At 52.0% G+C, this 25,926-nt stretch overlaps 2 protein-coding genes across 3 annotated transcripts in view; both read left to right on the top strand.

Annotated features, from left to right (window-relative positions):
* LOC104318810 (uncharacterized protein C19orf47 homolog) overlaps positions 1-14,459 on the top strand; it is a 34,961-nt gene extending 20,502 nt beyond the window's left edge. Inside the window, exons 3-8 of one of the 2 annotated variants that reach the window (XM_069775000.1) lie at positions 9,758-9,872; positions 10,003-10,088; positions 10,313-10,431; positions 11,531-11,677; positions 12,039-12,109; positions 12,830-14,459. In XM_069775000.1, coding sequence (XP_069631101.1) covers positions 9,758-9,872; positions 10,003-10,088; positions 10,313-10,431; positions 11,531-11,677; positions 12,039-12,109; positions 12,830-13,324 — 1,033 coding nt within the window. In that variant the 3' untranslated portion in view covers positions 13,325-14,459. Of the gene's footprint in view, positions 1-9,757; positions 9,873-10,002; positions 10,091-10,305; positions 10,441-11,530; positions 11,678-12,038; positions 12,110-12,829 lie in introns of both variants that reach the window. The other variant, XM_069774999.1, reaches the window with a different exon arrangement.
* Positions 14,460-14,825: 366 nt separating this feature from the next.
* On the top strand, positions 14,826-25,148 carry LOC138683536 (RAC-beta serine/threonine-protein kinase-like). The gene is made up of 14 exons (XM_069775499.1): positions 14,826-15,040; positions 18,229-18,369; positions 19,449-19,577; positions 19,722-19,833; positions 20,028-20,181; positions 20,404-20,535; positions 21,031-21,096; positions 21,250-21,318; positions 21,919-22,041; positions 22,515-22,643; positions 22,877-23,091; positions 23,167-23,254; positions 23,347-23,449; positions 23,746-25,148. The coding sequence occupies exons 2-14, from the start codon at positions 18,324-18,326 to the stop codon at positions 23,823-23,825; spliced, it is 1,446 nt and encodes a 481-aa protein (XP_069631600.1). The 5' UTR covers positions 14,826-15,040; positions 18,229-18,323; the 3' UTR covers positions 23,826-25,148.
* The last annotated feature ends 778 nt before the right edge of the window (positions 25,149-25,926 follow it).

The raw sequence follows: 25,926 nt of genomic DNA, 5'->3' as shown, positions 1-25,926 counted from the left end.
GATTCAAGGAAGCCTATTCCAGACGATTCCCACCTTCTCCATCCTGGTGGAGAATAACAGGTTACCCTTCCTATCACAATATATCTTGTAATCTAGTGCCCTTTTGGCCTGCTTCCCCGGAAATTACCCCTTTTGAATTGCAATATAATGTAAGATGGGATTCAACTTGGTGTGTTCACATACCTGACAGGAAGGGACAATATCTTTTACTGAATAACGTCCACACTGCTTGGGGATGGTCAGTGAAACACATGTTAAAAAACCAACCTCTTCACTTATTAAAGAAAGAATTCGTGGGCACGCCCAACCCCAATGATGTCCATTTGTTAAACTGTAACCACATTATAGATTTTACCACAGGTGCTGGCAATCCCATCGAAACGTGGATCAGTTTGGAAGTTAGAACCTTAATTCAAGATATGTGCACCTGTTGGGGATATCCTAATTTTGGATACCGAAACCGAGATAGCCAATGTAATCAGATCACCAATAATGTTAATATCTGGCTAAAATGTGGAATTCCCATTAACCACTTCCCAAGACATAAGGTGGGGGAGGATAATCAAATAACCTGGGGAGACGCAGCTATTTGTCAAAATGCTTTGTGTGCCGCCCCTGAGGGGACCGTCTGGGGGTGCTCAGATGGGAAAATGTACTCGCACTTGAATGTTATCAAACAGGCTGAATTGCGGTGTGGTTTGGGAATTCCTACTATGTGTCCCAGGCGAATCTTTGAATATACTACACCACCTATTCACAGGAAAAAACGAGAACTTGATGACCCAAGTAGCACCCAGAAGTGGATTCAAAGCATTCTAAAACCCGATTATTATACCTGGGAACAGAAGGTATCATTAGAGCTAGAAGCATTCTTTGCACCATCTGGGTATATCGTTCAGCACCACTGGGTGCTAGAAAACCTAACTTGGCAAGTACATGTATTAAGTATTTGGACTCGATATGCCTTTGGGGAACTAAATCTGCAAGTGCAAGTATCAAAAATGGCAATACAGAATTGTTTAGCCTTAGATATGCTATTGTTAAAAGAACAAGGTGTGTGTGTGTGTCGTGGTTTAACCCCAGTCAGCAACTAAGCACCACGCAGCCGCTCACTCTCTCCCCCCATCCAGTGGGATGGGGGAGAAAATCGGGAAAAAGAAGGAAAACTCGTGGGTTGAGATAAGAACAGTTTAATAGAACAGAAAAGAAGAAACTAATAATGATAATGATAACACTAATAAAATGACAACAGTAGTAATAAAAGGATTGGAATGTACAAATGATGCGCAGGGCAATTGCTCACCACCCGCCGACCGACACCCAGCTAGTCACCGAGCGGCGATTCCCTGCCCCCACTTCCCAGTTCCTATATTAGATGGGACGTCACATGGTATGGAATACACCATTGGCCAGTTTGGGTCAGCTGCCCTGGCTCTGTCCTGTGCCAACTTCTTGTGCCCTGTCTGGGCATGAGAAGCTGAAAAATCCTTGACTATAGTCTAAACATTACTTAGCAACAACTAAAAACATCAGTGTTATCAACATTCTTCGCATACTGAACTCAAAACAGCACTGTACCAGCTACTAGGAAGACAGTTAACTCTATCCCAGCTGAAACCAGGACAGTATCCACCCCTTATTCTATACCATTGACGTCATGCTCAGTTCCCATACCTTCAGTTAAATCCCGGTCAATCATTATCACTTTTTCCATCCCTTTGAGACATATGAACAATTTTTTATATATATATATATATATATATGTATACATGTATACACACACACAGATATCATTCCTTTAGTTCATGGGTGTGGTGGGTTGACCCTGGTTGGATGCCAGGTGCCCACCAAAGCCGCTCTATCACTCCCCCTCCTCAGCTGGACGGGGGGGAGAAAATATAACAAAAGGCTCGTGGGTCAAGATAAGGACAGTTTAATAAAGTGATAGCAAAGGTTGCGCACGCGAAAGCAAAGAAAAAACAAATGATGTTATTCTCTACTTCCCATCAGCAGGCGATGTCTAGCCGCTTCTCGGGAAGCAGGGCTTCAGTGCGCGTAGTGGTTGCTCCGGAAGACAAAAAATGCCCCCCCTTCCATCTCCCTTTACTTAGCTTTTATATCTGAGCTGACGTCATATGGTATGGAATATCTGTTTGGTTGGTTTAGGTCAGCTGTCCTGGTTATGTCCCCTCCCAAGATCTTGCCCTGCCCCAGCCTGCCATTGAGGGGGGGCAAAAATGTTGGAGAGACAGCCTTGATGCTGTGCCAGCACTGCTCAGCAGTAGCCAAAACACTGGTGTGCTATCAACACCTTTCTAGCTACTGATGCAGAGCACAGTGCTATGAGGGCTGCTATGGGGAGTATTAACTCCATCTCAGCCAGACCCAATACAATGGGTTATGTTCATAAAACATTTGTTGAGTTCATTTAGTTTCCGACTCTGGGCTCCATCTGTCATACCAGTCTGTCTGGGCAGGAGGGATGGTGCAAAGTCCTCTTAGTCAGTAGAGCAGAATTGGGCTTCAGTGCGGTGTGACGAGCAGGTGACATTGGACGCAGCAGGAGGATGGTGTGCACCGTTGGATTGTTGCATGCTGGAGTCAGTTCTGGTTCCATCACTACTGCACTTTGCTCAGTTTTACCACAGTTCTTTCTTGCTTGATCTAAGTGATTCTTACTGTAGTACTATGGATATAGCATATAACAATTGTAGTAATGATAACATACAGTAGCAGGGTTATATAGCAACTAATATCATACAGGTTAATTCTGGCTATTTTCACCTAAAATCAAATCCCCTTGAGGCACACATCGGACTTCTCCATCTTTTCGCATCACCCACCAAGTGCACCCAGGACCCTGAGCAAAAGCAATCCCAGGAATGGGTTTACCTTTGCCTGAGGCAGGAGTAACCCAGACTGTCTTCCCTAACATATTTTTCATGTGCACTACAGGGACTTTATCCCCTTCTACAGTATGTAAAAGTTCTGATTGGGCAGGGCCACTCCGATCTGCAGATCCTCTGGTGTTGACTAACCAGGTGGCTTTTGCTAAATGTGTATCCCAATGTTTGAAAGTTCCACCCCCCATTGCTTTCAATGTAGCTTTTAACAGTCCATTGTATCACTCAATTTTCCCAGAGGCTGGTGCATGATAGGGGATATGATACACCCACTCAATGCCATGCTCTTTGGCCCAGGTGTCTATGAGGTTGTTTTGGAAATGAGTCCCGTTGTCCGACTCAATTCTTTCTGGGGTGCCATGTCGCCACAGGACCTGCTTCTCAAGGCCCAGGATAGTGTTCCGGGCAGTGGCATGGGGTACAGAATATGTTTCCAGCCATCCAGTAGTTGCTTCCACCATTGTAAGCACATAGCGCTTGCCTTGGCGAGTTTGTGGGAGTGTGATATAGTCAATCTGCCAGGCTTCCCTAAATTTATATTTCAGCCATCGCCCTCCATACCACAGGGGCTTTAACCGCTTGGCTTGCTTAATTGCAGCACATGTTTCACATTCATGGATAACCTGCGCGATAGTGTCCATGGTCAGGTCCACCCCTCGATCTCGAGCCCATCTATATGTCGCATCTCTTCCCTGATGGCCTGAAGTATCATGGGCCCACCAAGCCATAAATAGCTCACCCTTATGTTGCCAGTCCAGGTCCACCTGAGCCACTTCAATCTTGGCAGCCTGATCCACCTGTTGGTTGTTTCGATGTTCTTCAGTGGCCCGACCCTTGGGTACATGAGCATCTACATGACGTACTTTTACAACCAGATTCTCTAGCCGGGACGCAACATCTTGCCACAGTGTGGCAGCCCAGATGGGTTTACCTCTGCGCTGCCAGTTGCTCTGCTTCCATTGCTGTAACCACCCCCACAGGGCATTTGCCACCATCCATGAGTCAGTATAGAGATAGAGCACTGGCCACTTCTCTCTTTCAGCAATATCTAATGCTAGCTGGATGGCTTTCACCTCTGCAAACTGACTCGATTCACCTTCTCCTTCAGCAGTTTCTGCAACTTGTCGTGTAGGACTCCATACAGCAGCTTTCCACCTTCGATGCTTTCCCACAATGCGACAGGATCCGTCAGTGAACAGGGCATATTGCCTCTCATTTTCTGGCAGTTTACTATACAGCGGGGCTTCTTCAGCACGTGCCACCTCCTCCTCTGGCGACATTCCAAAATCTTTGCCTTCTGGCCAGTCCGTGATCACTTCTAATATTCCTGGGCGACTGGGGTTTCCTACGCGAGCCCGTTGTGTGATCAGTGCGATCCACTTACTCCACGTGGCATCAGTCGCGTGATGTGTAGAGGAGACCCTCCCTTTGAACATCCAGCCCAGCACTGGCAGTCGGGGTGCTAAGAGGAGCTGTGTCTCAGTACCAACCACTTCTGAGGCACCTCGAACTCCTTCATATGCTGCCAATATCTCTTTTTCAATTGGAGTATAGCGAGCCTCGGATCCTCGATATCCTCGACTCCAAAACCTCAGGGGTCAGCCGCGGGTCTCCCCAGGTGCTTTCTGCCAGAGGCTCCAGGTAGGGCCATTCTCCCCAGCTGCAGTATAGAGCACATTTTTAACATCTTGTCCTGTCCGGACTGGTCCAAGGGCTACAGCATGAACAATCTCCCGTTTAATTTGTTCAAAGGCTTGTTGTTGCTCAGGGCCCCATTTAAAATCATTCTTCTTCCGGGTCACTTGATAGAGAGGACTTACAATCAAACTGTAATTTGGAATATGCATTCTCCAAAACCCCACGACACCTAAGAAGGCCTGTGTGTCCTTTTTATTAGTCGGGGGAGACATAGCTGCTATTTTGTTAATCACATCCATTGGGATCTGATGACGTCCATCTTGCCATTTTATTCCCAAAAACTGGATCTCCTGTGCAGGTCCCTTGACCTTACTTTCTTTTATGGCAAAACCGGCTTTCAGAAGGATTTGGATTATTTTCTTCCCTTTCTCAAAGACTTCTTCTGCTGTGTTGCCCCATACGATGATGTCATCAATGTATTGCAGGTGTTCCGGAGCTTCACCTTTTTCCAGTGCAGTCTGGATTAGTCCATGGCAAATGGTGGGGCTGTGTTTCCACCCCTGGGGCAATCGATTCCAAGTGTACTGGACACCCCTCCAAGTAAAGGCAAATTGTGGACGACACTCCGCTGCCAGAGGGATTGAGAAAAACGCATTAGCAATGTCAGTTGTGGCATACCACTTGGCTGCCTTTGACTCTAGTTCGTAACTGAAGTTCTAGCATATCTGGAACGGCAGCACTCAGTGGTGGCGTAACTTCATTCAGGCCACGATAGTCAACTGTTAATCTCCATTCCCCATTAGACTTCCGCACTGGCCATATGGGACTATTAAAGGGTGAGCGAGTTTTGCTGATCACTCCTTGGCTCTCCAGTTGGCGAATCAACTTGTGGATGGGAATCAGAGAGTCTCGGTTGGTGCGATATTGCCGCTGGTACACCGTCGTGGTAGCAATTGGCACCTGTTGTTCTTCCACCTTCAGCAACCCCACAATCGAAGGGTCTTGAGAGAGACCAGGCAGGGTAGACAGCTGTTCAGTGCCCTCCGTCTCCAAGGCAGCTATACCGAAAGCCCATCGATACCCCTTTGGGTCCTTAAAATACCCCCTCCTGAGATAGTCTATGCCAAGGATGCACGGAGCCTCTGGGCCAGTCACAATGGTGTGTTTCTGCCATTCATTTCCAGTTAGGCTTACTTCAGCTTCCAATACAGTTAACTCTTGGGATCCCCCTGTCACACCAGAAATACAAATGGGTTCTGCCCCTTTATAACTTGATGGCATTAGAGTGCACTGTGCGCCGGTGTCTACTAGAGCCTTATACTCCTGTGGGTCTGACATGCCAGGCCATCGAATCCACACAGTCCAATAGACCCGGTTATCCCTTTCCTCCACCTGGCTGGAGGCAGGGCCCCTCTAATTCTGGTCAGAGTATTCAGTATTCACTTCTCGTAAAATTGACTCAGAATTCCCTTCAAGAGGATCGGAAATAAAATCAGCCCTTCTACTCTCTTTGGAAACTGGAGCAGCATTTTTCCTGGTAGAATCCCCTTTTGTGGTGGTTTTTCCTTGCAGCTCACGTACCCGTGCATTTAGGACCGAGGTAGGTTTTCCGTCCCATTTCCTCATGTCCTCTCCATGATCACATAGGTAAAACTACAGGGCACCTCGCGGTGTGTACTTTCTATATTCTCTCTTGGGCAGAAGAATGCTCACTCCTAATAGCTGAGACATTGGACCTTACAAGTGTGGAGTAGGACATATCCTCTTTGATTTGTTGGACATCCTGGGACACCTTCTCCACAGCCGAAATGCAGGCCTGTAGGGAGGAGGAGAGATTTTCTTCGTATTGGCGGAGTTGGCGAGCCACTTCCTCCACTGTCGGTGCCTCTTCATCCTTCCAGGACATTATTGCCAATGCGTTGGCATAGGACGATGGTGCGCTCCGTACAAACTTCCGCCACATGGGTCGTGTGCATTGGACTTCGTCTGGATCTTTGGGTAATTGTGGGTTGTCCGGGTCATGATGAATCGTCTCTAGCACAGCTAATTCCCTCAGATATTGAATACCTTTTTCCATGGTGGTCCACTTGCTTGATTGACATATAACATCTTCCTTAAAGTGGTACCTTTCCTTCACACTTGACAGGAGTAGCCTCCAGAGGCTGATGGCTTGTGTCCCTTTTCCAATTGCCTTGTCAATGCCACCTTCCCTGGCAAGCGATCCCAGCTGCTTGGCTTCCCTACCTTCTAATTCCAAGCTATTAGCCCCAATGTCCCAGCATCGGAGGAGCCAGGTGATAATATGCTCACCTATACGGTGGCCAAAATCTTTTCGCAAATCCTGCAGCTCACTCAAGGATAGGGACCGGGTTATTACCTCTGGTTCTGCCTCTTCCTCCTGTTCCCATGATGACCCTGGTTCACCTTCATCCTTCGCTAAGCGAACTGATTTTTTTGTATATTTCTTTTTCTGTACGGGGGCAACGTATACTGGTGCAGGTTGGTCCGCTGGTTCAGTTGCAGTATCGCTTGCCAGGTTTTGGATAACCGCAGTGTCTGTCGCCAAGGTTTGGGTAGCTGCTGTGCTCATTGCCGGGTCTGGAGGGGCTGCAGTGCCTGTTGCTGAGGTTTGGGTAGCCCGAGTTCTCGTCGCTGGGGCTGGAGGGGTCACGGTGCCTGTCGCCAAGGTCTGGGTGCCTGCAATGCTCCTTGCCGGGCCTGGAGGGGCCGCAGCGCCCGTTGCCGAGGTTTGGGTGGCCGCGGTGCTCATCGTTTTGTTGTTAGGTCCAGAGACTTTCTCTTCCCCTTGAGGGTACTGAGTGGTGTCGAACAGGGCTCGATAGGCATGGGCCAGGCCCCAGCACGTTGCAGTGATTTGTATCTCTCTGGAGCTGCCTGGGTGACAGCATACCTTTTCCAAATATTTTACTAGTTCTTCTGGATCCTGCACTTGTTCAGGGGTGAATTTCCAAAACATTGGAGGTGCCCACTTTTCTAGGTACTTGCCCATACTACCCCACACACCCTGCCACTCATAATTATCCAGCCTTGGGGCAGATCTCTGGGTGATCTTCTTAAATAGTTGTTTAACCTTAAATGAGAGCTGAACCACATTCAGGAGCATGCTAATTCCTAGCAGTAGGGCTAGGACCGTGCTAGTCCCAACATCCCAGGAGTATTCAAATTTTTCAAAATTCTCAAACACCATTGTAACTGGACTGAAGGAGAAAGGAGAGGGGAAGAAAGGTACCCCACCCACAGACTGGTTTTCCATGGAGGAAAGGTAAATGGTATAATTATTAATAGTTTCCCACAGATGGCTCCCGCAGTATAAAGGTGACAATGCTAAGTGCAAATACCGGATTAATCCCACAGCCGATGACTTTATCATACCATAAACCAGTGTTATACCATACATCAAAGCGAAAACCTTAATCCACCTCCCACGGATGATAAGCAGCAGAAGAGGAACTATATACAGCAAGCGAGGTGATACATAACAGAGCTTTAAAATCCAGAGCAACAACTCTAAGAACACATAAATCAACATAATGAATGCTTAGAAAAAATTTGTTTTAACAAGCTCTGGTCAGGTTTCTCGTTATCTCAACCCTTCGTGCCCCACGTTGGGCGCCAAAATGGACTGTCGTGGTTTAACCCCAGCCAGCAACAAAGCACCACGCAGCCGCTCACTCTCTCCCCCCATCCAGTGGGATGGGGGAGAAAATTGGGAAAAAGAAGCAAAACTCGTGGGTTGAGATAAGAACAGTTTAATAGAACAGAAAAGAAGAGACTAATAATGATAATGATAACACTAATAAAATGACAACAGTAGTAATAAAAGGATTGGAATGTACAAATGATGCGCAGGGCAATTGCTAACCACCTGCCGACCGACACCCAGCTAGTCCCCGAGCGGCGATTCCCCGCCCCCACTTCCCAGTTCCTGTACTAGATGGGACGTCACATGGTATGGAATACACCATTGGCCACTTTGGGTCAGCTGCCCTGGCTCTGTCCTGTGCCAACTTCTTGTGCCCTGTCTGGGCATGAGAAGCTGAAAAATCCTTGACTATAGTCTAAACATTACTTAGCAACAACTAAAAACATCAGTGTTATCAACATTCTTCGCATACTGAACTCAAAACATATCACTGTACCAGCTACTAGGAAGACAATTAACTCTATCCCAGCTGAAACCAGGACAGTGTGGTATATTAAACTTGACTGAATCCAAATGTTGTATTACCATTCATAATGCCACGACCTCAATTGAAGAAGCCCGGGCAAAGATGAAGGAGATTGCCGACCAGACGGGGGAACTCTTCCACGCAATGCAACCAGCTGACTGGTTCGATGGCTGGAGTCCAAACTCATGGCTACATTCCATTTTGGGATCCTTGGAACTGACAGGATGGGGAAAATGGCTTGTAAGTATTGGACTCATTATATTAATTGGATTTATATGTTTAATAGCAGGCCTTGCCATAGTAAGATGTATGATTAGCTGCTTGCTATCCTCAGCTGTCTCTCTCTCTTCTCCTACTGTCCGCTATATTAAAATCACCACAGAAGAAGATGACATAAACGAGAATTGAAGTCCAGCGACTGTTTGAGCCATGGGGTGGTGTGACGGTCTGACAAATTATAGTCAATGTCTCAAACATTTGTTAAAGAACTTTGGTGGAGAAAACGGCCTCTGTAAAAATGCTGGAGTTTTGTGAACAGGACAATGTGGCCAGAGGAGAGGGCCCCACAGAGGGTGGGACCACACTTCTCCAAAGCCGCAATTCCTTATCTTAAGTGACCAGGAGAAGGAGCACAGCATATGTGCCTGGAGGAGGAGGCCCCACGGAAGATGGGACTGTGCTTCTATCTTAAGCGGTCATGCCAGCAGAAAAAGAGAGGCAACTCTGCAATGAACCCCCCCCCCAAAGCTCATCGACTGATTCCAGAGAACCCCGGGAATGGGACTGCGCATGTCGAGACCATCGACTAACACACTATAAAAGAAGGGAGAACGAGTTCTCAGTGCGCGCCCTCTGGAACTGGATTTCTATGCTGGCTGGACCAACGCTGGACCCAGGACTGGTGAAACCCTTTTCACGAACCTGAGTCACTCCAACTTTGGGATGCGACAACCTCGCTCAAGGCTTAATTAATCAGAGCTTATAACAAAGGGAGACCTCATTAAGCCAGGTCTTCCCTCACCGCAGGATCCAGAAGAACATGTTGATGGATCTGAACAAGGAGATCATGAATGAGCTGGGCATCACAGTGGTGGGAGACATCATTGCCATCCTCAAACACACCAAAATCATGTACAGGCAGGTACGGTAAAGCCTCACTGGCACGGGTTAAGCCTCACCGGCTCATTTAGCAGCAAAGTTTTGCCTCAAGGATCCTTGTTCGCCTCAGAAGAGCCCAAGGGAAAACCATCCCCCATGGATTTTTCCTTCAGGAGATGTACAAGGCGGCCACCAAATTTCTCTACCCCGGCTCCCCCAACATTCAAGCCGAGCTGCGCCGCAACGCCAACAGTGCTGAGTGCAGGCAAGGGGTTTCTGGGAAATTAAATACCCTCACCTGATTAGCAAGGTGCATTAATTGTCTTGAAAATAAAGGGCTGAAACAATGGCTGCCTTCCCCACGATCCTGGGCAAGGACCACTCTAATTTAGCCGACAAGATGGATGCTTGTCACACTCGCCAAAGCCCCTCAGGGTTTAAAACCTCTCCCTCACTGTGCTGTCCTCCCCTTCCAGCTGCCAGCCGGATGATTGCCAACAGCCTAAGCAGAGACTCACCTCCCGCCACCCCACTCCGACAACGGCCCCATGCCTCCAGTATCTCTGTCACTGTCTCCAACAAATTGGCCTCTGCGAAGGCAGGTAGGGAGGGTGACAGATCCCAGTGGAAACAACACCAAGTTGCTTTTTCCTTTCTATTTCACATTAACCCCCCCCCAGCCAAATTTTAACAGCTGCTTTGGATCCGGCTACGGGTTTTTTGAGCTAATCGCACAACATCCTTGTCTCTGAAGTGGAGAGACGTGGATTTGAGGGGTGGAACCCCTTGGTGGGTAAGGAATTGGACAGATGGTCTCACTCCAGCTTGACGTCTGGGTGGAGACTGGTGATGAGCCGGGTCCCTCAGGGATCCATACTGGGACCAATTATGATTTAATATCTTTGTTGGGGACATGAACAGTGGGATTGAGTGCACCTGCAGCCAGTTTGGGGGTGACCCCAAGCTGAGTGGAGGGGGTTGATGCTCCAGAGGGAAGGGATCCATCCAGAGGAACCATGACAGGCTGGAGAGGGGAGGCCCATGCCAACCTCGTGAAGGCCAAGTGCAAGGTCCCACATGAGCGAGTCCAGAGGAGGCCACAACAGTGATTGGGGTGGGGCTGGAGCACCTCCCATACGAGGACAGGCTGAGAGGGTCGGGGTGGTTCAGCCTGGAGAGGAGAAGGCTCCAGGGAGACCTTAAAGCAGCCTTGCAGTGCTTGCAGGGGGCTACAGGAAAAGCAGGGGGGCTCTTTATCAGAGGGTGTAGAGACAGGACGAGGGAGAACAGTGTTAAACTGGAGGAGGGGAGATTTTCATTAGAAATTCTTGACTGTCGGGGTGGTGGGGCACAGGAACAGGTTGCTTAGAGAAGCTATGGATGCCCCCACCCTGTTCAAGGCCAGGTTGGACCGGGCTGGGAGCAACCTGGTCTAGTGGGAGATGTCCCTGCCCACAGCAAGGGGTGGATGGTCTTTAAAGTCCCTTCCAGCCCAAACAATTCTGTGATTTTGTGGTTGGGAGTAGCTAGAGACAGTGGGGGAGGGTGTTTGCAGAGCCCCAGTGCTGCGGGAGATCTGAAGCAGCCAGTTTCAGAGCTCACTCGAGCCCAGGATTGTGTCCAAGCGCTCATAAAACCCTTCCACCCCCTAAGTCTTGTTGTAACAAGAGCTCTCAATTCATTCTTCCTTCATCCCACCAGGTTTATGTGATGTGGCAGACAAAAATCCAATGATCCCAGTAAAACGCTGCCGGGTGACAGCAGAAATGGAAGGGAAATACATCATTAACATGCCCAAGGGCACCACGCCAAGGACAAAGAAAATCCTGGAGCAGCAAGTGGCCAAAGGTACCAGCGGAGGATTTTGATCTTCATTTTCTCTTCCAGAAGCCCAGTTTAGTCCCAATTTAGCCCGTCATTACAAATCCCACTAGAATTTTCATATCCAGAGAGTTACTGGGTAGAAGTTGTGTTATTCCAAGGATATATTTACTCACTGCAAGCTGTAAAGGTTCTGCTCAAGTCCATTTAAGCCTTAGGAAGAAGAGGGCAGGTGGCTGTTTGCACGCTTTTATCGAGTGGATTTTATTTTGCCAAGTGCCCTGACGGTAGGATGGGGCTGAAAGGCCACAAGCCCTCGGCACTGACCCAACGTAGCTTCATTTTCTGGGGATACCTCCAAAAAACCATGTTTTCTTGAAAACTGCAGGTCTGCAGAGGACGTCCGTCTTTGACCGCCTGGGAGCCGAGGCAAAAGTGGACGCGACCACAGGAGGGAAAGTGAGAGGATGCGGGTTTTTGGCTGCAGGACCATTCAGCTGTCACTCGCAGCAGCTGTGCCAAACCCCACCAAGATCCTCACATGAGGGTCCTCTCCCCGAACATTATTTTGGGGTTCACAGCTGCCTGCTCACTGCAGAGGGGCTGAAGGAACCTTGAAATAACCAGAAAATGGTGGGGAAACACCGGGGAAAAGCAGGATGGAGCCACCGAAGGCAAGCAGATCCCCAATCCCTGGGTGATCCCTGTCTGCGCTTCTATTTTGACCCCTTTAATGGTGGATACAGGTGATTTTTTTCTCTCCTCTGGAGGCAAAAAGCTCTTTATTTGGGGATACAGGCGATTTTTTCTCTCCTCTGGAGGTAAAAAGCTCTTTATTTGGGGATACAGGTGATTTTTTCTCTCCTCTGGGGGTAAAAACCTCAGCATGGAAGTCTCAGGGTGTAAAACAAGTTGCAGACTCAGCCCCTCAAGAAAAATAAGAGGGAATATGATTTTATGGGTGATTTAAAGACCTGTTTTGTAGCCTAATCATTAATTTAATTGCTGCAGGCAGCGTTTTGCATCATTACATCTCAAAACGCTTCACGGGCAAGGCCAGCATCCATCTTGCCTCTGTGACAGTGGCAGAATTTGGGGGACGAAGAGGAAGGGGAGGGTAAATCAAGCACCCAAAATGGAGGTGCAGGTGCTGACAGGCTACCCCCCCTCGTCTCCCAGCCCATGGGGGTCTTCAGCAGACTGGGTGACACCTTGGGGACCGATGGGGACAAAGACACCAAGAGTGACGACAACTGCTCTGTCCTCCAGTACGCTGGCGTCCTAAAAAAACTCGCCAAACCTCCCCGTAAGGAAAGCACTGAGCTGGGAGGGACCATCAAGGCAAAAGCCACCAGTTCAGAAGCCAAACCCGTCACCGTCACTGCCGCCATCCAGCAGCTTGGTCACAGGAACGCCGCTGGTATCCGTATGGTGGCAAAACCACAACCGGTGGCATCCAAAATTGGCGGCATCAGTATTGCCGCTGTGTCAGTCAAAGCCCAGGATGGCAATGTCACCAGCACAAAGGATAAAAGCGAACCCGAAATTCGGGTGACGATCAAAAGGACCTGGGGGTGCGGGAAGGTGAGCAGCACCAGAGAGACCCCTGGTGCTCAGATGGACAGCGCTGGCACCGTTAGCATCTTTAAATGGCTGGGGAAGAAACCAGATTGATCCCGTGATGCTTCTTCCCGCACAGTTTTCTGCTTGTCCGCTTCCCTCCTGACGGTCACCCACTGTCCGCCATCCCATTTATTCACCCTCAAGAACCAGCAGAGTCTCATCCTGCCTTCCTCCTTGCTAATCCCACGGGGAAACAATGCTAATCCCACAGGGAGACGCTTAATCCCATGGGGAAAGGCTTAATTCCATAGGGAAACACTAATCCCATGGGAAAACAGGAGGGAAGAGGGGAAAAGCCCTTCCCACCAGATTTCCTGCCTGCTGGGCATCCCTGCCTGCCCCAGCCCACAAAGCCAGCAGGTGTGAGGCCAAATCGTTGCTCTCCATCTCCTACCAGCATCAAAACCTCCTCCCCACTGCCCCCACCCCCCCATTTTTCCCTTCTCTGCAGGTTCTTTCCTGTATTTAGGAATTCAGACCTGGAGAACTCCATATAGAGGGGGTTTTTTCCCTATTTTTTCTGATTTTTCCTCTGCAGGGGTTTTTTTTTTCCTGTATTTAGGAATTTGCACCAAAGCAACTCTGTAAATAGTCATTACAGAGTGGCGGCTTGCTGTGGGGATCCTTAATTTTTAAGGATTTCAGAGCAGCCTCCAAAAAAAACCACCAAAAAAACAAAAAACAAAAGCTTCAAAAAAACTCCTTGGGGGCTCAAAAAATCCCCAAATTGCCTTGATTTAAGCAACACCTTCAATCCGCCGCTTGCTGGTTTAGGCTCAAGCTCATCCCAATGTGAAACCTAAAATGGACACTGTGGGGGTCTACAGAAAATATTTATTTCCCCCAAAATTTATTTTCAACAGCGTCCTGGGAGTGTCTTCACCCTGCACCTGTCCAGCGTTGCTGCAAACCCTGAAAAGACATTTTTTTCTCCCCAAAATAAAGACAATGGGGGTGGATGCAGCTGCGTGGTGAGTCAGGGCCGTAACAGTGAGTCTTTTTAATAAGAAAAACAACTAATTTCTTTATTTTACCCTATTTTGGGAGGTTGTCTTTGTGCTTCGGGCATGGTTTGGTGTGTGAAAATGAGTGGGGTTTCCCAATTTTTGGCTTTCTACAGCACCTGCCAGCTCGTGGGGGAGCTTTTTGCAATAAAGTGTGGAAACAAGTCTGTTTGGTGTCAGTTGAGCCACCATTCTGTGGCCAGGAACCCCCCCAAAACCACCTCAGGGTGCTGAGACTGGAGCAGCTCGGTGCACCCATGGGTGGGTGGTGCATGCCCATGCCTTGTGGGCATCAAGCAAGCATCATTCCCTTGCTCCTCCCCCTCCTCGGCCGTGCGTGGGTAGTCATAGAGTAGTTATTCAACTATATTTAAATATATGCAAATGAGCGGAAGCGGGAGGTGTTTCTGCCCCCTACGGGCGGGACGAGAGGCGCATGTGCGTTGGGAGGTGGTGCACCCCCACCCCCTACGCGCAGGCGCGCTGCCCCCGCACCGCATGCGCAGTCGGAGGCGGCGACGCGGCGCCTGCGCAGTGCGGCCCCGGGCAGGCGAGCGGGGTCTTTCCCTCTCTGTCCCCCCCCTCGACCCCCCCCACCCTCCTCCCCGTCAGTCTCCGCTTCCTGCGTGCGTGGGCCCGGAGCGGGCGGGGTTTCCGGGAGTGCGGGCGCCGTCGGGGCTGATAAGGCGGAACGGGGGGGGGGAGCCCCACCGCTACCGGGATGAGCGACGGCAGCTGACCGGGCCTGAGGCGTCCATGACAGGTAAGGCGCCGGCCCTGCTCCCCCCAACCCCGCGTCGCGCAATGGGCTCGCCCGTCCCCCACTGGGCGCCGCGTGGAACGCACCACCCGCGCCCCTCTGCCAGGGGTGCGAGGCGCCGCCGCCCCCCCGTGCCGCGCAATGGACCCGCCCGTCTCCTGAGGGGCACCGCGGGGACCGCAGCACCCGTGAAGTGGTCGAGGGGAGTGCGCCCTCACCATGGCCCCGCGATGCGCCCGCCCGCCGCGGGGCGGGGGATGCTGCGGGGAGTGAACCACTTGCCGTTGGGCGGGGGGGGAGGGAAATGCAGTGGGGAGCTGAGCTGGGCTGGGGTGGCCTTACAGTGGGGGGGGGGGGCTCTGTCCTAGGGGTGACTGGATTGGGGAGTCTGTGCAAGCTGGGGGGCCTGAAATGTGGGCCCAAGGCAGGGTTGGGGGGCCTGAGATGGGGGGCTCTGGCAGTCCTGGGGGTGGCCCAGGCAGGCTTGGGGGGGTGCTTATCCAGGTGGATGACGTGGGGGGCCTGTCTTAGGGCCCTGGCAGGCTTGGGGGGGCTATCCTAGGGGTCTGATGTGGGGGGCCCTGGCAGGCTGGGGGGGGGGGGCTATACTGGGCCCTGGCAGGCTTGGAGGGCCCTGTCCCAGGGGGCTGAGGTGGGGGGGCTTGGAGGGCTCCTTGTGGGCCTCGAGTTTGGAGGTTGCCTTTTGCCTGGGGGGGCTCTGCCATGGGAGAACAGGATCTGGGGACTCTGCAGATTGAGGCATCTCTGCTGGGTGGGGAGGCTGTGCTGGGACACACACACATACACCCCAGTATCCTCCCCCAGGGAGGAGCAGCAGCAGTGGGGGACCCATCCCCCTCCCCAGCCATCCCCTGGGTGAGCCTGGCCAAGTGCTTTGCCCCCACGTAAGTAACAACTGTAGCCTCCTGCCTGCCTTTGCAGCCCAGGGGGGTACCCGGCACCCAACCCCCCCTGCCCCTCTGGAAGAGGGGGCTCAGGCCGTGTCATCTCTGTGGCTTTTGGCACTGACACCTTTCAAACCTTCTCTGAAAGCTCCTCACCACTCGTCCCCGGGACAGGATGCACGCCGCCACACTTTGAGATCCAAATCTTGTATGGCGCCACTTCACAGCTGGTTTAAAGTTTCTTGAGTGCACCTGAAATGGGGCTTTCTTGGTGTGTTTGTTAATTGCCGCTTTTCGGTGTGTGCCTGGAAACCGCTCTCATGGTGTCTGTGGGGCTGTCAGGATCCCTTGGTGGCAGATACAATCCCCATCCATCATCGGAAGTAACCATAACAATCAGGGCTCAGAGAATGTGTCTAATGACCACTGCTTGTTCCCGCTCTTCGTTAGCTGTCAGGATCATATTAAAAATCCTCCAGTGCCTGCAAGGACGAGGAGGGGACCGTGATGGGGTTTGACGCTTCAAGTCACCGGTGATTCCTGAATCGCGATTCCCCACTGTCATAATTATCCTTAAACACACCCAAAAAGCAACAATTTGGTGTTTGGTTTTTTTCATATTGCTGTTGAAAGAGGACTTGGTGTTGGCTCAGTGAAGTCTGCAGGCTCTGGGTTTGAGAGCCTCGCTGTCCCATGCTTTGCACAAAAATATAATCAAAGGCCAAGTACAATCAATTGAAGGCTTTTACTTGCAGCCGGGATAATTAGCACAGCATAGAAACAAGCCCTGGATGTGAATGAGCCCAGACCTCACCAAAAACATCTTTGCTCCGCCACTGGGTTCAAAGGCTCGTTGCATCCTGACTGTTTTACCTGCCTCCGATGCTGTGGATGCGCTGACACCTCTCTGCTGTGCCAAAGCATGGCCGCAGGATGAGCCAATCCCAAAATCCTGCAACCTCCATCCCTATCAAATCACTCATTTAGGGGCTGTTTTTCATAATTTGGGGGATTTTTTTATTAAAGCCTCTTGTGACATCGTTTGCATCTGTGGTCTAGGTCCCTCGTAGGACACTTGCAGCAGGCTCAGCCTTTCCAGGCCAGGTCTGAAATTAATTAGAGCCCTTTTCTGCAGCAAGCTTTCTATTTCCTTTTTAATTAACATCAATGAGCTCTTTGCCAGAGCCTGTCCAGGAGCAGATCCGTCTGGAGATCCACCCTTCAGCAGCTGGAGAAACATTAGCTCCATGCACTGCCAGGTCCTGCCTGTATTTGTTCTGCCTGAATTGCCTGGCTGCCTGCCCCATGTCCTTGCCCACTGCTGGGTGAGCGGAGGAGCCTCAGGGGCGAGCAGAGTCCCCAAAATCCTCCTCCCCATCTGGGATTGCAGGAGCATCCCAGGATGCTTGCAGGGCAGGGGGTTCCCATTGGGAAGGCATGGGCAGATTTATGTGAGCAAGGAACAGAAATTATTTCCCTCCCGCCTGCCATGCTTCCCTTTGGAAAACCCCTCATCCCTGCAGTGGAGGGAGCTTTAAAGGCAAGATCAGAGGTTTTAAAACTAGGCTGGAGGTTTGGGAGTTAGGCAGGCGCTGGGACTGATCCAGAGGGATTGGAAGGGAGCGGGAGCTCCATTGGGATAACACTGTGTCCAGGGAATTCATCTTAGGCTGCTCCGGCTCTTGTCTTGCTTTGGATGCAGCTGGAAAACCCCGAACCCTTGCACCTGGCTGTAAATTTATGGGGCTGAGTTTTATTTTACTCTGATTAAAGCCAGGGGATGGTGGGGTCAGTAAGCCCAAGGTGACTTTGGGGAAACCCAAGGTGGGGACAATCCCCTCCAGCCATTGCTGGGATGTGGCATGTCCCCTTGTCCTGCTGCCTTCCGTCGCCCAGCGCAGTGGGATTTCAGAGTCCAGGAAGTTAATCCTGTCAGGTGACTCCAATTAATTTTTCTCTAGCTGTTTGTTTTGCAAGGGACCATGCTCCCCCCCCAAGCTTGTCCAACCCTGCCAAGGTTTTTTTAATCCCGTGTTGTGCAGCAGCCAGGTAAAGGGACAGTGCCAACAAACCTGCTCCATCCCAGCATCTCCAGGTTTGCAAGGCCTCTGTGCTGATTTTTAATTTTGGGGGTGCGGTTTTTTGGGGAAACTGGTGCAGCGGAGGAGTTTTTAATCAGCATGTGGGGGTGGCTTTGTGCTGAAACCGGCTGCTTCCCCTTGAGGGAGGGGAAAGAAGAGCATCAGGAGCTTTGCCAGCTTTGAGCATCTCTCTCTTCTCCTGCAGGTCATCTCTGCTCTCGCCGCTCCTCCCGCTGGTGCCAGTGTTAGCCGCTTCCCCAGTCCTGCGGCAGAGAGGGGCTTAGAGCCCGCGGCACCACCATGAATGAAGTGTCAGTCGTGAAGGAGGGCTGGCTGCACAAGAGAGGTGAGGGAGGCAAGCTGGGGAGCTGGCTCAGTGGCAGTGGCATCCCTCCAAGGCTGGGTCACTGTGGGGAATCCGGCACTGCAGCTGCTGCTGGGAAAGGATAGCTCCGGTTTCCAGTTACTGGCAATTTTAACCTTTCCCCAGCGCAAATGCAGGGCGGTCTCTGCTTCCCCTTGCCCTAAAATGGCACGAGGCACCTTGGCACTGCAGGGCATCCCAAAACCCACCAGCCCCTTCCCCCTTCAGCTTTCTTCTGCTCCTGGCTCAACTCAGCAGCAATCCCGGAAATCAGCAACGCCACTTCACTAGCGTTTGGTCTGTGCCACAAGCAAATCCTCCGGCAGCATTGTTTTTAATTGCTTGCCGCATTGGGAAGCCGGAGGATGATCCTAACATCTCCTCGCAGACAGTCTAACCCAGTTTGCCAAGCCACCTGCTGCAGTGGCCCTGCAGTGAGACCCCCAGCCAGCCCCTTTATTTTTAGCCCTACAAGGGGAATGTTACAGCATTGTAGCAGCTGCACATGTAGGGGTTTATTTTTAGACCCATTGATGGTGGGTCTTATTTTTCCTTCCCTTGCTGAGGGTGGTTTGTAAGGGGACCAGGCATGAAAGCCATCTGCCTCCAGCCACCTTTCTCCCACCAGCAGCCCAGCTGGATCCTTGTGTCCAGCAGGTTCATGGATTACTCCTTCTTCTGGGCAAATATAGCTGGAGAGAGGGAAGCCAGGGCCTCTCTCTGATGCTATTTCTTTATCTGGAGCTGCTGAGGCTGCTTCGGGTCAACTTTGGAGCTGCCAGGGGAAGCAAGCTTTTTTGTGCTGTGTTCCCTCAGAGCAAGCGTGTTTCAGGCTAACCTGCTGCTTGTGCCTCTCCTAAATTACAGCAGCTGGCTGCTTTTTGCAGGAGCTTCTCTGAAGTAGCTCCTAGAAACAGCCTGAAGAAAAACATCCACTTAATTTTCTGTCTATGAGGGGTCTTTCTGCCATTTAATTTTCCACCTCAGCAATGGGACCCCCTATGAGCAGTCCTTCCCCGAAAACCCCTGCACCACCCCCCACGTCCCCCTCTTTCTCGCAGGGGAATACATCAAAACGTGGCGTCCCCGGTATTTCCTGCTGAAAAGTGATGGCTCCTTCATTGGCTACAAGGAACGGCCAGAGACGTCTGACCACAGCTTGCCACCTCTGAATAACTTCTCCGTGGCAGGTATGTTGGCGAGTGTGGCTTCAGGGCTGTCCGTGGTTACAAGCCAGCATTGGGCAGGGTGTCCTCGTCACCGATGCTGTTAGGGAAAATTTTTGGGATGAGGATATTTGATCCCAAACCATCCTTTTCCCTTTTTTTACACAGAGTGCCAGCTGATGAAGACTGAGCGGCCTCGGCCCAACACCTTTGTCATCCGATGCTTGCAGTGGACGACAGTCATTGAGAGGACTTTCCACGTGGACTCTCCTGAAGAGCGGTAGGCATGTGGGATGGCCCCTTCCTTTGGGAATCCGGGATAAATAGCACATTGTGTTGATCCTAGCTGCAGGAGAGCCCCAAAATCTCTCAGCTGTGACTCCCATCTGCCTGCAAAGGCTGGAGGGGCAGGTGCAGCCCCCTTCAGTGATCCTCAGCACCTCCCTGTGCCACCAATCCCCTTTTTCTCCATAGCGAGGAGTGGATGCGAGCTATCCAGACGGTAGCAAACAGCCTGAAGAACCAGGAACCAGAGGCAGACACAATGGATTACAAGTGTGGATCTCCTAATGACAGCACCGGCACTGAGGAGATGGAGGTGGCTGTCAGCAAAACCCGCACCAAGGCTGTAAGTCACCCCCAGCACAGCACCATCTCTTGCCACAAGCAGGATTGTGGTGGGTTGGGACTGCCAAGTGATGAGGGAGGTTTATGGGATAAACCTCATCCCCATGGTGTCCGCTGTCACCAGGATAACGGTGGGTGAAATATCTTGGAAAACCCTTTCCCATCTCAGATCCCGCTTGCCCATGCCACAAATTCTCACCTCCATCTCCCCGTTTCTCCCCAGACCATGAATGATTTTGATTACCTGAAGCTCCTGGGAAAGGGTACTTTTGGCAAAGTCATCTTGGTGCGGGAAAAGGCCACTGGCCGCTATTACGCCATGAAAATCCTACGGAAAGAGGTCATCATTGCGAAAGTAAGTGCCAAGCCCCAGTGGAGGGTGAGGGGAGCCGGCAGGGCTTAGGGGATCACAGAATCATAGAATAGTTTGGATTGGAAGGGACCTTTAAAGGTCACGTAGTCCAAACCCCCAAATGTTGGGAGGGCTTTCAAAACATGCCTCCAAAGCTGCCAAGTAATGGCTGGCTCCTGCTGTGCTCTAAATGCTGGGGGATTCCAGGAATTATCCTTATTTTAAAACCCCAGGTGTGTGTTGTAACGCACAGTTGGGTGACACCGTGGGTGACACTCACTCGCCTCTCTCAGGGGATGCAGTGCGGCCACGTCCTCCTCCGGACGATCCGGCTGATGAACCCTTCACTCCGTGGGGACAAAAACGGGGCAGAGGTTGGCGCTTCTAGCTCCCATCCCTGGTTGTTTTTTTCTGGGAATAGTTGGCAGCTATGAAAAATCTCTGATTTTCCAGAAACAATGGGGGATAAATGGCACTTCATTTCTCCTCCCTTTGCAGGATGAGGTGGCACACACTGTTACGGAGAGCCGGGTGCTGCAGAACACCAGGCACCCCTTCCTTACTGTAAGTACGGCTGGTGGTAGTGAGGGGGCAAAGGGGCAGCATGCTGGGATGCCCAGTGCGCCCCAGAACAACTGTTCCCTTCCCCTCACTACCTTCTCTGGAAGCACAGATCCCCACAGCTTCTCCAAGACCTTTTTCCCCCCCCCCTTGCAGGCGCTGAAATATGCCTTTCAGACAAATGACCGGCTGTGCTTCGTCATGGAGTACGCCAATGGCGGAGAGGTGGGAGCTTAAGACCCAATGCTTTCCCCAGGGCTTGGAAGGATCTTGTCCACATGTTAAATTGCTGTTTTCAGCTCATTAGTGGATAACTTATTCCACAATCTCCCCTCAGGACATGTTTCGGGAGGTAGAGCACGTGGCTCTCTTCTCGCCCAAGCTTTCCTGGCTCTTCGCTCACCTTCCTCGTGCTTGATATTGCAGCAAGGCCGTTGCATGCATGAAGCAACTGTCCAGGGCTGCCTTTCTCATCACCCAGGGAGCTGTGGAACCACAGCACCTCCAGCCATCACTAGCTCTGTTATCTTCCACCCTGTGCTGGTGTCCAGCTTTGTTTCTCCACCCCGACACACTTCCCTTGCAAGGGGGAACACAGCCAATGGCACAGCCCCTCTTGCAGGCAATGCACAGCAGCATTTTCCCCCCAGCCTGTGCCGGCGGGGGGGGGGGGGGGGGGCGCTGTCAATATTTTGACCGCTCAAGGCGAGGAGCTCAGGACACATATGACCGCATTAGCTCTGTGCTGAGAGCGATTAACCTGGGTTTCAGTGGGGTTTTTTTAAGCACTTGTTGATCAGCTGTTCTCTCCCCCCCCCCCCCAAGCTGTTTTTCCACCTCTCGAGAGAACGCGTCTTCACGGAAGACCGAGCCCGTTTCTACGGCGCAGAAATAGTCTCTGCGCTGGAGTACCTGCACTCCCGGGACGTGGTGTACAGGGACATTAAGGTACCAACCTGGCAACAGCAGCATCCGTAAGCGGTGCCTTCGCTCTGTCTTAGCGCCAGCACAATTTTCATCTTCCTGGGCTGGTGTTTGGGGGTGTGGAGTTGCTCCCAGCTCTCCTAAAAATCACCCTGAGGGGCCTCGAAAGGTTTCAGCCAGCAGAGCATTGCACTTGATTGATGCAAGCCCTTTCTTCGCTCTCGCTCATTGTGGGTGGCGAAGAGCTGCTCTCCGCCTGGGGCTGGGGATGTTTTCGCACACATTGTTGCAGGAGGGAGGGCAGGAGCTCGGCTTCATCAGAAGAGAGTGTGAACTGGCCCTGTGGGGAGGTGTCACCCTCATCCCCATCATGTGGCAATGATGGATTGAGACCCCAACCATCTGACGGAGCCTTTTGGGGAGCAGTGTCCCGCTCCCATGCTCCCAACTTTGCTCAGCTCCAAACCTTTTCTCCCACCTGTCTGCTTTTTTTTCAGCTGGAAAACCTCATGCTGGACAAAGATGGCCACATCAAAATCACCGACTTCGGGCTCTGCAAGGAAGGCATCACAGATGGAGCCACCATGAAGACTTTCTGTGGCACTCCCGAGTACCTGGCTCCAGAGGTACTTAAAGCATTCCCACAGCCAGGCTTTCCTCGAAACTCTTGTGCCAAAGAGGTTTTTCTGTGGAGGTTATTCCCAAAGTCCAAGGTGGCAGTGGTTCAGCAGGGGCTTTTTCCAAACACTTAGGTTGCAGGAGTGGTTGTATATAGAATGGGTTTCCCTTCTCCCTCCTTGTGTTGCTGCCTGGTTCTTCAGCCTCGTCAGCACCATCCTCTCCGTATTCCCTCATGCAGGTCCTGGAGGACAACGATTACGGCCGTGCTGTGGACTGGTGGGGCCTGGGGGTCGTCATGTATGAGATGATGTGTGGTCGCCTCCCCTTCTACAACCAGGACCACGAGCGTCTCTTCGAGCTGATCCTCATGGAGGAGATCCGCTTCCCTCGTACCCTCAGCCCCGAGGCCAAATCCTTGCTGGCTGGGCTGCTCAAGAAGGATCCCAAACAGAGGTGAGGGCCCACTGGGGATGGATGGGGGGGACCACAGCACTGCTGGTGGTTCTGGACATGCCTCTGTGCCCGCAGGCTCGGTGGAGGTCCCAGCGATGCCAAGGAGGTGATGGAGCATCGCTTCTTCGCCCCCATCAACTGGCAGGACGTGGTTCAGAAGAAGGTAGGAAGGGAAGGGAGTGCTTTGAGGGGGTGAAGGGGCAGGCAGGCATTTGGCACACTGCTGGCGAGCGAATTTCTCCTGTTCTCCATCAGCTGGTCCCGCCATTCAAGCCCCAAGTGACATCTGAGATCGACACACGGTATTTCGATGACGAGTTCACCGCCCAATCCATCACCATCACCCCACCAGATTGCTGTGAGTGCCAATGCTGCCCAGAAATGGGAACCCTCTTTGTCACCTATACCTCTTCCTCTCATGCAACCTCATTTTCCTGTCACCGTCATGGTGGTGGGTGTCACCTGAGGGGCTGGTGGCATAGCTGTCGCACCTCCATAAAAGCTCAGGGTCCCTCTCGCTGCCCTGGAGAGGTCTTGGGCAGCTTTGGTGGCATCACTGCCACGGGAGGGAGCAGGGAAGCTTGTGAAGATACCAAGGAGGCTTCATCAGCATCTCTGTCACCCTCAAACCCTTCTCCGTCCCTGACTTTGCAGATGACAATATGGGCTCCCTGGAGAATGACCAGCGGACACACTTCCCCCAGTTCTCCTACTCCGCCAGCATACGGGAGTAACCGGTAGCAGTGGGATTCAGCCTCCGAGGAGGAGGGTTTGGGGGTTTACTCATGGCAGGGGGGCTTTTTCTTCTGTGCCTGGCAGAAGGGAGGTGGGAAGCTGTGGCTCACCAGTGTTGTGCCGCAGCACCTTTCAGAAGCCATACTCCTACCAAGTGCTCTTGCTCCGTGGCTCCCACTGGCACCAAGCTGTACCTCCTGCCCCTAGCCTAGGACTGCTTTGATTTTTATTTTTTTTATTTTTTAAACTTCTAGAAGTGCTTGCAGCTTTTTAAACCAACCCCCACTTCCCCACACCTGAGGCCTTGACCCCCCTGAAGCTCAGCCAGCCCTCCGCCCAGTAAAACCCACGGCTCCCAGTTGGGGAGAAGCCAATTTTGACAGCAGAAGCGAGGGGGGGAAAAAAAAAAACCCCATGGCTGGGATCCAATGCTAGCTGCCCTGAGGAGGGGGGAACAATAGGGCAGGACACCCCCACCCCACCCCCCTGAGACCATGCGGGGCATGTCTTAGCCCCTCAACTACTCCCACCTCTGCTTTGAACTGAACCTGCAGTGACTGAAAACCAATATTATCCCTGGATTGGTGCCTTGGCAGAGGGGAGTGCCTCAACCCTGTGGCCAGCCAGCATGGCCCTAAGGAAACCACGATCCTAAAAGCAATAGTTTGGCTTCTCTGGTGCCTTTAAAGCCAGGAGCTGCAGTGACAGGCTCGGTGACACCAGCCTCATCCTCCGGCATCCTCAGTGGATGATGGCGTCACCAGAGGTGTTGCGGAGGGACAGGGCTCTTGCCGCTGCACCCCCAGCTTGGCATCCCTGGCTGCCAGTGTCAGGATGGGGTTTATTCTGGCATGTACCATTGATCCACACCCAACAGATGCTCCATGGATGCCTTTCTATAGAGGCCACTGTCACCAGGGCTGTTGGCTCCAGACCTCACTGGCATGGCACAATGCCAGTGGGTCCCAGTGGTTGGGGAGCATCACCTTCACCACAGTGCCCACACCAACAAGCCAGGCTAGTGACAAGCTGGACTTGCCACCTGGTGTCTCCTGGCGCAGCTGATACCAGGGCCACAGTTTGGAGGTAGAAATTTGGTGCCTGGTACCACTTCCCCACAGGGAGGAACTGAGAAAAGTTGCTTTTTCTTTCTTGGTTCCTAGTTGCCCAGTTGAATTAATTTAAAAATACTGGAGTGGGACAGGGGCATGAGACCCCCTCAACAAGGTGGCAGTGGCCTGGCATCCCAGGTGCAGCAGCCCGTTCTCACCTGCCCTCGTATTTGTACGGTACAAGCAATAAATTTTTTTTTTTTTTTTTTTTCTTTTTTGGAGGAACTGGAATCTTGGGCTCCTCTAGGGCAGGGAGAGGGGAGGCTGAGGGCCCCAGCTGTGCCCCTTCCTCTTCCCCCCCCCCGGAGGGACCCAGGCACTACTATAGCTTATTCCCCTGTGGTCTGAGTAGTGCTCCTGGGGATCCCTAAGGACCTGCATACACCTCCCTGGGACACACACACACACACACCCCCCCCCCCATCACCCTAATAGTGCTCCCTGGGATCTCTATTATATGTCCCCATGCATCATGTGTCCCTGGGCCTACAGCTGTCCCTGTGGCAGGTGACAGCACAGGACACAGCACTGGTCACCAAGCACTTTACTGATGGCTCCCAGCACAGCCCAGGGTTGCCCAGAGTCCCCAGGGGTTGCAGGCTGGGAGTGACAGGGGTAACAGCGGGGCTCAGAGCTGTAGGAACTCAGCCATGAAGGCGATCAGGATCTTGCACAGAGCCTCCATGGGGGGGGGGGGTGTGTGCAGGTTGTCCTTGGTGTCCTCAAGGGTGCACCATACATGTGGGAAGGGCGTGGGGATAAGGTGCAGCGCAGGGACACAGTGGGAGGGCATGTCCCCTGGGACATCAGCCCACAGGACCCCAGCTGCCCACCCTGCTCCTTGCCCTTGCCACGCAGGATGGAGACTCAGGGATGGTGTATCCCGGGGCACAGGACAACGTGCCCCAGGGGACAGGGGGGAGGTGGGGATGTCACCTCGCTGGAGGAAGGGGACATGGTCATCCTCGACAGGTCCTGGGGCCAGGCT

Source organism: Haliaeetus albicilla, chromosome W (genome assembly GCF_947461875.1).
Source record: "Haliaeetus albicilla chromosome W, bHalAlb1.1, whole genome shotgun sequence".
Lineage (NCBI taxonomy): Eukaryota > Metazoa > Chordata > Aves > Accipitriformes > Accipitridae > Haliaeetus > Haliaeetus albicilla.
The sequence above is the reverse complement of the archived record's forward strand: the minus strand, read 5'-3'. Positions and strand labels throughout refer to the sequence as shown.

Coding starts and splice junctions, on each gene's coding strand:
- LOC138683536 (XM_069775499.1), top strand. CDS start 18,324: ATGAATGAAGTGTCAGTCGTGAAGGAGGGCTGGCTGCACAAGAGAG. Junction 19,834..20,027: donor GTGGACTCTCCTGAAGAGCG/GTAGGCATGTGG, acceptor TTTTCTCCATAG/CGAGGAGTGGATGCGAGCTA. Junction 20,182..20,403: donor GCAAAACCCGCACCAAGGCT/GTAAGTCACCCC, acceptor GTTTCTCCCCAG/ACCATGAATGATTTTGATTA.